The 9988-nt window shown below is 36.8% G+C and overlaps 1 protein-coding gene across 2 annotated transcripts; it reads left to right on the top strand.

Annotated features, from left to right (window-relative positions):
* Positions 1-2156: 2156 nt before the first annotated feature.
* On the top strand, positions 2157-9981 carry slc25a55a (solute carrier family 25 member 55a). Of its 2 annotated transcripts, none has more exons than XM_084127707.1 (10): positions 2157-2280; positions 3488-3593; positions 3994-4119; positions 4519-4574; positions 6712-6802; positions 6908-7026; positions 8053-8245; positions 8347-8501; positions 8592-8667; positions 8786-9981. In XM_084127707.1, the coding sequence occupies exons 2-10, from the start codon at positions 3577-3579 to the stop codon at positions 8943-8945; spliced, it is 993 nt and encodes a 330-aa protein (XP_083983833.1). In that variant the 5' UTR covers positions 2157-2280; positions 3488-3576; the 3' UTR covers positions 8946-9981. The 2 variants fall into 2 exon arrangements, with proteins under 2 accessions (XP_083983833.1, XP_083983834.1); XM_084127708.1 differs by lacking the exon at positions 2157-2280 and adding an exon at positions 3256-3392.
* Positions 9982-9988: the final 7 nt, after the last annotated feature.

Genomic DNA, 9988 nt, shown 5'->3' with positions numbered 1-9988 from the left:
AAACAGTGTCATTGACTTTTAATTGTCCAGTGTGTTTGTGTGTAGTAAATGAGCAATCATTGCTAGATAATGCACATTTAGAGAGGCAAATAGCTGTGGGTTATTTATATTACGAACTCAGAGGACGGTTAACCCAAGTTTGCATTCATTCTAGTCCTTTTGTTTCTGTCTTTATAGGCCATATTGTATTTTATAGGTACTTGTAACCAGCTGTTACTATGTTTTTCTTTTATGGCTGTCACGCAAGAATATATCTTTCTTTTTTTACGTGTCAGAAAATAAGGGCTACTACAGGGGAGGGTTGGGAAAGAATTGCCTAGAGGTGGATCAAGGGCTGACACCATGGTTACATGCCTGGGGTTCATAACAGGACAACAAATTAAATATCCACCTCTTAGTCAGTGTCCTAACAACCAGCACAAACATAACCTACTCCTCTTTTGAAACAAAGGAAAGGTACTACATGTTCTATAATTATGAGTAAAAATACAGTATGTCCTTTTGTTGCCATCCAAATATGATATATTGATGTGTAAGTATTACACAATAGCATAATGTGAAGTTGTTCTTCATCTTTCAGCTGTTATTTAATTTTTTCTCCTTGCTAATTTCTCTTTAATGTTCATTCACATGTAGAGACGTGATCCCACTGTGATCCCCTTTATATTATTCAAGGATTCCTGTCGGCTTGGTCACAATCTGGCCAATCAAATTAGAATGCCGCAGATGCTTTCTTGACAATAGCGCATGAGTCTGTGTTGTGATAATCCAATGCCCTGATATAATAATACATCAAACAATAAAGCTGGTGGAATCTGGCTGCTCAGCAGTCTTTAACAGGGTTGGTGGGACTAGAATACCTTCCCCATGTGTTCAGTGTCCAGTGGAATTTTTTTCTGCCACATTCCTCCTGCTAAAACTGGCTAGACTTGAAACATAAACCAAAGGTTGAGAAGCCAATGGCTGAATTTCAGTGGGGTTGTTGTTGCTGAACTATAGTAGCGTTGCATTAAAATCTGAGTATATAAGATACATTCCAGTCGTGTCTTTGATGTTTATCATGACCTAAAAACGTTCAGATGTCATTCAGGTCTCAACAAGTCAGAAGCTCAAAAAAAAAAAAAAAAAAAAAGTGTTTGAAAAAGAGAGTCTAAAGAAAAAAGAAGAGCAGCATGACAGAAAAACACAACCGTGCAATATGATAAAACAACGTTTGCTTTTTGTACCTAAATTAGATCAAGATTAGACTTAGACTTTTAAAATTAGACTTTTCAAAAGCATTGTGAGCCAAGTTTATCGTAGAGACCATTGCTGGCAATGGTTCTTTATCTCCTTAGTCTTACGATGCTTTTGGGAAACGCAGCCCTTATCAATAGCCGTGGATCACATGCTATGAGTCAATGAGCTAAATAAAGCTGGTACTGTGACTGATAACCAGCAGCTGCATGCCTGGTCATTTTAATATAACACCTGCAAGTTCATTGTGTGTTATTTTAAGCATATCGGACAGCTGTCTGCTTAATTTATAACTGTATTTCAACCTCAGCCAAAGAAACAAAGATTAACATGATCTTTCTGGAGTTTCACTTAATCTCATTGAGAAGAAGTGTCGTTAGATTAGTAACTTCCGGGTATTTGCCTTCATCATGATCTGTAGAAAGAGCGTGGCGTATTCTACATCTCTTAATCACAGTTAGACCAAACAAGTATACACTTTGCCTCAAAACAGGGTTTCAGGTGAAAAATAGAGGCTTTTTTGCAAGTTGGCCTTTATACAATGTTTACACAAGCATTCTAATGTTAATCAGGGCAATCAAGAGAATTAGATTACTAGTGTCTGTGAGAGTAGTTTCTGTGATTGCTGTAGAACACAGCTACTCTGGAAAACAAAATGTACAACAATTTGTTTTTGTTATGGTATGTTTTTATGTTTATTCATGCTGACGATAGATAGATATTACTCATGTTGTTTTTAGCACAAACAACTATTATTCTATAAACGTCATTGAACTAAAACACTCGTAGCTTTCCATTTGGCTGGTGTAATTTGACACCAATGCACCCACTCGGCTTTGACTCATAGGAGGAGGTCCTTAGAATGAATGTGGGTATGCAAATACATTGAGGCATGATTGGACAAGCACATTTACACCCGGAACAAATGGCCCGCCTCCTATTTTAAAGCTGAAAGGAATTTTCCGTAGAGTCACTCATTCAAATTTCTTCGCTGTGGAAGGTTCTGGTACCGAAACTCATTTAAATATTTGAACGATTTCAGAGGTGAGTGTTTATTTAGGAAAAAAGCCTAAACCAACTTTATGTTCTAGTAGAGTAACATAGAAGTTAAAATTTAACATAGTAGAGATATAAATGTTATGCACCGACCAAACGTTTATTAGTAATATTATCAAGTCATTGGACTCATATTTTCAGTGGTGGAGGTGTGTTCTCTTAAGTGTTTGACTTATTTAAACCGGCTTTATTGTGTTTGCCAACTAACCTGCAGTTTTGACTGTTAACGTTAGTTGAAACCGGGTAATTCATTCATTTCCGCCTTTCTCGAAATTTCCTTTACCGCCTCGTAGTTTTGAATTTTCCGCTTTTTATAAAAATGCATTGCATTAGATACTTCATTGTCTTGCTATTACTGTATTTGTCTATCTTAAATGCTACAGCCACAAAAAATGCATATCTTTTAAGAATAGGGAACTGCATGTGTTGTAAATTAACGAAGAAATAACATGCAGTCTTCAGTTTCTTTGCATGCCTGAAGCAAAAGCTGTGTGTTAGAGGAATGTCACTGAAACATGTCAGGTCTTGAGTAATCTTGTTAAATTCTAAGTGAATTTGAATCCTTCTTTTGGATCGACTCTTTTCGAACCAGTTCACACAACTAGTTTGAATGAGTTGTTCACGATTTCTGAAGCAGTCCGAGCGTCCATCGAGTCAATAACACATTCCATTATTTAAAAATTAAAACGTTATAAACTGTGTATATATGGCTTTATTATAACGTTATAGAATTTAATCTGCGAGGTGTTGGGGACAACGTGATGGCGTAATTACGTCAGGACGTAAAAGAATTGCCCGCTCTTTGAAATGTTCATAAACCAATTCGCGGAAATGAGTCAGATTTCCCATTGACTACTGCTATCTCTACTCAGCAGAGCAGAGATCCAATAACACGACACAAAGGCAAAGCCAAACCCTGACGGAACTGAACACATGCGTACAGGGCAGGCGTGCTTGTGTACATGCGCGCGCACCCTCACACACACACACACTAGCCGGAAGTGAGTGAGTCCGTGTCATTTGACCTTTATCGGTCAGTGTTTTGGTCAGTGGATTAAAGCGTCATGAGATGCGTAGGAAGAGCTTAATGACAGTGAGGTGTAAGTTATTTTTTCCGGTTGTAGAGTACGTGCAGACAGGCTTATTTATGGTATATCAGTCAGTTAACAGTCATCTCTGTGTCTTTTACTTCCAGGTCTCCGCACTCGTGGTCTGTACTTCCTTGCTTCCTTCACTGATCAAGAAGCTCTCATCAAACTCTCAATCTTTATCTGAAACTTCATTATGTCTCAGCAGATCAGGTACAGGAGAATATTATTCATTTATATACATTTTAACGTTTTGTTTAACAAATTAAATCGTGTTTTCTGGGTGATTTCTTCTGTTGAATGTCTAGTTGATGTTAATGAATTGACAAACACCACCTTGAATTTACTGAATTGCCTTTAGTTAAATATTTTATAAACATAGAAAGTGTGTGTTTATATTCATTAATCGTGAATTTGATAAAAGACCCCTTGAATTCACTTATTTTTAAGTGTTTTTTAGGAATTTTGTAAAGCACTTTAGTTGTATATATTAATTTAAAATATTTCTGTATATATATATATATATATATATATATATATATATATATATATATATAAAAAAAATCTTGGGCATGCTTTCATTCTCACCTCTTTTTGTTTGTTTTTCCTCTAGCCTCCCTGCCAAGCTGATTAATGGTGGTATTGCTGGCATTGTTGGGGTCACTTGCGTGTTTCCCATTGATTTGGTTAAGACCAGACTTCAGAACCAGAGACCAGGCCAGCAAGTCTACAAGAGCATGTAAGAGCCTGCCACTTTTTTTCTTTAAACCTCTCAATGCTTCAAAAATTCTTTTCCTTTTCAATTCACAAACACCATTTTAGTGGTGTTATAATATACTCCTGTTTGAGACATGGCTGTGCGTCAGACCCCTTACTTTGATTTGATAAACTGCCTTGCATTGGTGGCTAATCCTAGTGGAATGTGATGCGTGGGCAGGCGTTAGTTGCCGCCTGACATGATGGTTTGCCCGCTATGGTCACTGCAAAGCCTTATAAGGATTAAAGCCAGACAGTGTCCCATGCATGATGCAAACACATACATAGTGAACCGAGAGCACATGGCTTTTGTTGTTAATAAAGGTTAATTTGTGGAAACCGGTAGACTGGTCCATGTTAAAACATCTTGTTTGTCTTTCAGGATTGACTGCCTCATCAAAACAGTGCGATCTGAGGGATACTTTGGCATGTATAGAGGTAAGATTCACTCATTTATTTATTTATAAGTGCCTGTAAATATATAGTATGCCTTTTTTAGATTAGTATAGTTTTTTTAATGGCATGATGGGTACACCTGAATAGACTTGAGGAATCCAGTCCATATGACTTTGGATAATGAACTAGAATTGCTTGGCTGGTGATAGTAAACTCAAACTCAGACATTTTTTGTAATTGGTTGCACTTATAGTAATATTTAAGCATTTTCCCAACGTCTGAACAGTCTTAAAAAAAAAAAAAAATCAAAGAGTTGAACTAAAAATCAATACTATATAGTATACTTTAGGTTGATAGTGCGTCCATTTTACCAACCAGAGTATTACTTATACCTTACTTTTAACCCCCTGATGCATGGTGTCCACTATAGTGGCATTTTAACCATTCAGGGTGTGATGTTACATCCAAACCACAATGGGGTGATTTATATTTACCCTTAGCCATAATTCTGCATGACTGTCCATATTCATGACCATGTGTATTAAACAGCTCATGAAAGTGGTGATGCACCAAGTACATTTGCAATATTTACCATAATCTTTTCATTTTAAATGGGCCAATCTTTCAAAATGCAGATTTTATTCTAAATTCAAGAAAGTTGTTTAAATAAATACAAATTTTTGAGAATGATTAGATGCTGTTTTAAAGTCTTTAGACATGTGATTTTAATATTTAATGCATCAGAGGGTTCATTTTAAATTAAGCAGATCAAACATGTTGTCATTATTACAATTGGTAAATCGGTTGTTTGGCTTCAGTTATTCAATTGGCCAATATAAGTGTCCTTGAAGAGTGTTATCTGTAGAGTTTGGGGGAGATTGGAGTCGGTGTTTTGTGCCGGGTCTCCATTTCTGTGAGGAATGCTGTTGTTTGCATCTGTGTTTTTCATGTTACAGACATGGGTCCCCGCTGGCATAGTGAAGGCTAGCCGATAAGGCGCAGCCACGCTGGAGGCAAATCATTTATCATGGTTCTTACCCACTCTGCTCTATTACAATTAGGCACCAATATTTTTGTTGTTGTTTTTATTTATAGTTAATTGTTGAATCATTTTGATATTTACTTTTTTGCTTGTTTCTTTGTAGATTTTTTTTTTCTTCACTTTTTTCTTCACTGTCCTTGCTCTTGTCTCATTCAGTACTAACCCATCTTGCCATGTTCTGTTGGATATTATCATCACTTATGCTCATTATCTGCTTTCTTTTTTTTTTAAGATCAGTCTGATCATGTGAACAACTGTTTCTTTTAAACAGTTGTATCTTAAAACAACATGGTCCTAGTTAGGGCTGGGCAGTATGAACAAATACTTACAGCACTGTACATTTATTTATCACAATTATTTTGGCCTGAATTCAAGTAAAAACATTTTATATATTACCGAAAACAGGCATTATTACATGATTATGTAATATAGTGAATCGAATATGTTATAAATGAATGTTACTTAATCTTATTTTCCTTTCTTTTATATGAATTATTTTCTTTATTTAAACTTAATGCCAGACTTATGCATGTGTGAATTTATCAATGCAGTGTATAATTGTCTGCAACATTTTAAGCTGTTGTAAAATGGCTGTGACTGCACATCAGTTGATTTACTTTATTAATGCTACAGTTAGCACATGCAACGCGTCAAAACTACACATCAACAAAGCTGTCTTCATTGAAAGCGGTTTGTTTGCAAATTTAACGCTGCATAAACGGCATAGCGAAATCTCACATTTCTACCGTTGCACCGAATATACCGTCATGCTGCACAACCCTAATGTCAGTCTCTTTCTGGAATGTGCCTGCATTCTTTTCTCACTATATTGAAAATTCTATCCTATATTTCTAATATCCTCTCTGTTTGTTTATATAGTTGTTTTTATTTTGTTTTTCATTTTGTTCACATTATGTAAAATCCCCCTCCATCATCATCTCACAGTTTTCTAATAAGCTTTGCTTATATTCTTAGTCCGTTAGTGGCATTTTTAACTTATAATCTGCTTGAATGTTACTTGATAAGGTCATGTTGTAGATGTATCTCTGGTTTGATGGTGGTGGGGAATGTGTGTTTGCTGATCTGTGATCAGTTGTGGTGTGGTTTTCATTAACCCTCTGTTTGTTTGTCTTTTAGGTGCTGCAGTTAATCTTACACTGGTCACTCCTGAGAAGGCCATCAAACTGGCAGCCAATGACTTCTTCCGGCACCACCTCTCCAAAGACGGGTATGTTTGCTACTGCTACACTTGGTGCTATTCAATATCTGCTTTACCTAACAATTACATTTTAACATCTGTGCTGTTATATAACCATTGCCTTGTTTGTTACAGGAGAGGGCTGACTGTATTTAAAGAGATGTTGGCTGGATGTGCTGCTGGCATGTGCCAGGTTGTCATCACTACTCCAATGGAGATGCTGAAAATTCAACTACAGGATGCTGGGAGACTAGGTAGGTTTTCCTTTTTGTGCTTATTGGAGCAGTGAAATCTAGTAGGGCTGCTCGATTATGGCAAAAAATAATAATCATGATTATTTTGGTCAATATTGAAATCACGATTACTGGTGTGCAATATTGTGAAATAAGACTTTGATCATAAGTAAATTGCGAAATTTCACAATTATCGATACTTCAGCATAAACTAATACTAGGTTAACTAATGTAAGAAAAAGGTCCTCATAATAATTACACAAGACAAGTAAACTGTCAGCAATACAATAAAAACAAAGAAACTGATTACAAACAAAACGGAAAAAATACAACAGAGCAAAATTTTGAATGAACAAAATAAACAGTGTTAAGTTTTTCAGTAATATGTACAAACAGTGGTATTCAGATAATATATTTAAAAAAATACAACACTTCATATAACATTGCATAGTCATACTGTACACATTAAATATAGATTATCCTTATTAAAGCTACTTAAGTTTTTCAGTCAAGATCAGTGAGTGATTTCCTGTCATTTGTTGATTATCTTTAATGACTTGCAGCAGGTTTATTAGGCTGCTGTCACTTTAAGAGCTAATGCACGAATCCAATATACTGTTACACACACGTTTTCTTTCTTAACTGTGTACGTTTACTTAAGACACAACTCACTGTTTACATGAATACTCTCCAAAAAGGCATTTTGACTTGTAGACAGTAGACTGCATTTTACAACACTCACTTATTTGGCTGATTTGGATGTCAAGCTTGGGCTTTTAGGGAGGAACGAAAGCGCACTGCTGTTAAGGAAAGGAAGGTACGCTGGACTGAATGTGGCAGTGGCACAATGATCGTTTTACTTTGATTATCTTGTTTTCATAATCGTTAAAATCGAAAATCAATTACGATCAATTGTACAGCCCTAAAATCTAGTATATGCAGTACTTTATTCTGATGCTGACGGAGTTTATTTAGCAATAATGATCAACATTATCCCTTATTGTATTTATTACTCACTTGGAACAACTTTTCTGATCGTCTTTACAGCCGCACAGCAGAGAAAACCAGGCATCATCCCTCCCAATAGACTGGCCACCACAAACACGGTGCTGAGTCGCTCCTACAATGTGATACCCAGCACCTCACACCGGGCCGTATCTGCCACCCAGATCGCAAGAGAGTTACTGCACACTCAAGGCATTCAGGGGCTCTACAAAGGCCTTGGAGCAACTCTATTGAGGTAGTGCATTGTAAAATCTTTACTGTGACTGTTAAATGCAAACATTCACAATAATGAGAACATAAATGCAACTTTTTGTTTTCTCTTTTTCTCCAATTTAGAGACGTACCTTTCTCGATCATTTACTTCCCACTCTTTGCAAATTTGAACAAGTTGGGTAAGCCCTCCTCTGAAGATGCGGCACCATTTTATTGGTCATTCATCTCTGGATGCGTTGCGGGCTCCACAGCTGCTGTTGCTGTTAACCCATGTGATGGTGAGCTGCTTTTCTGTCCTCTTAAGCCCATCTTGTTGGTGCACTTCAAATGGGAATGCAGATGCTCACCTTGTCTTTTGTTTTTAACAGTGGTTAAGACCAGGCTGCAGTCTCTGAACAAAGGTGCCAATGAGGAAACCTACAGTGGCATAATTGACTGTTTCAGGTGACGCATCAGTCCCATTACTTGTTTTAAATGTTACAGTTTAACTTGATTTGTAATTCTGGAATGTGAGTATATCATCTACTGTGTGTGACCTTTGCTTGTTTCCTTGTTCCTACAGTAAGATCTTCAGGCGAGAAGGGCCGTCTGCATTCCTGAAGGGTGCGGGTTGCAGGGCTCTAGTCATCGCACCGCTGTTCGGCATCGTGCAGGTCATGTACTTCATCGGTGTGGGAGAGTTTATCATGAGCCAGTCCCCCTTAAAGCTAATCTCTGACTGAACAGACACAAATACCTCTGAGTCGACCAAGACTGTGGCAGCTACACAACCAACTGTACATTTACAAGAAAAGATAAACATTAATCAAGATGGAGAAGTTGTCGAGAGAACGACAACTTCTGCTCTGGTTAAGTTCCTGTGAGTTTATCCAGCCTTACCGCACTTCCTCTATGGTTTACAGGCTTCTTTGATGGGCTGTAGCCAACATTTTGCACTTGTTGGTAAGGATATGTCTGGAGGAGAGCGCTTATGATGTGCTTACATTTTCTAGAAGCATATGTGAAAGTTTCCCCTCAATGAGGAAGACTGGTGTTGCTGTAATGACACTAATGTTTTTGTTGACTTTTTTTTTTTTTTCCTCCCATCTATTCACTTTGTACAATTCTTTTTGCATTAATACTTGCTTTGTCTCTGTCTTTTTTCAAACTCAGAATTCATTTTATTTCTGTTCCTGTCACTGTTTTCAGTGTCTAAACAATTGGGTTATTTAATGCTTTGAAGCCTTCAGACCTTGTAACTCTAAATTGTTAATTTTAGGGAATGTCATTGCTTGGCTTTTATTCTGTTGATGCACATGCCCTCAATCTTACACCATTTTGGTTTTTGAACCAATTTGGGGAAAGTATGTGAGATGCAGTCTAAAATTCAGGATTATCTTGATGGTTTCCTATAACAGACCAACATTTGATGCATATCGTATTTATGCAATATTTTGCAATTTTGTAGACATGCATTTTATTGCATTTACTTCCGTTACATGGACCAGCACATGTTACAACTGTAGCTTCCTGAGATTTCTAATCTCAAAGCATAGGTCATTATTTTTAGGTCATGTATTTGCAAAAGTTTGTCCATCGTATTCATTCAGGGCAAAGTTTGAAGGACCCAGCCTTGAACAAAAGACAATATTTAAGTGCTATGATATTTTGACTACAGTATTAACATCTACAGACAATGACACTTCAGTGCAACGTATTCATTTCTGTTCAATGGAAATGGGTTTTATTCAACATTGCAAAAATAAAAAAGCAAATGTATACTTGT

The sequence above is a fragment of the Abramis brama genome (genome assembly GCF_963993115.1).
Source record: "Abramis brama genome assembly, chromosome: 11".
Lineage (NCBI taxonomy): Eukaryota > Metazoa > Chordata > Actinopteri > Cypriniformes > Leuciscidae > Abramis > Abramis brama.
This window is presented reverse-complemented; position numbering and strand designations above follow the sequence as displayed.

Excerpts from the sequence above, each read along its gene's own strand:
- slc25a55a (XM_084127707.1), top strand. Across the intron at positions 7,027-8,052 it reads ACAGGATGCTGGGAGACTAG|CCGCACAGCAGAGAAAACCA; the intron begins GTAGGTTTTCCT and ends TCGTCTTTACAG. Across the intron at positions 8,502-8,591 it reads TGCTGTTAACCCATGTGATG|TGGTTAAGACCAGGCTGCAG; the intron begins GTGAGCTGCTTT and ends TGTTTTTAACAG.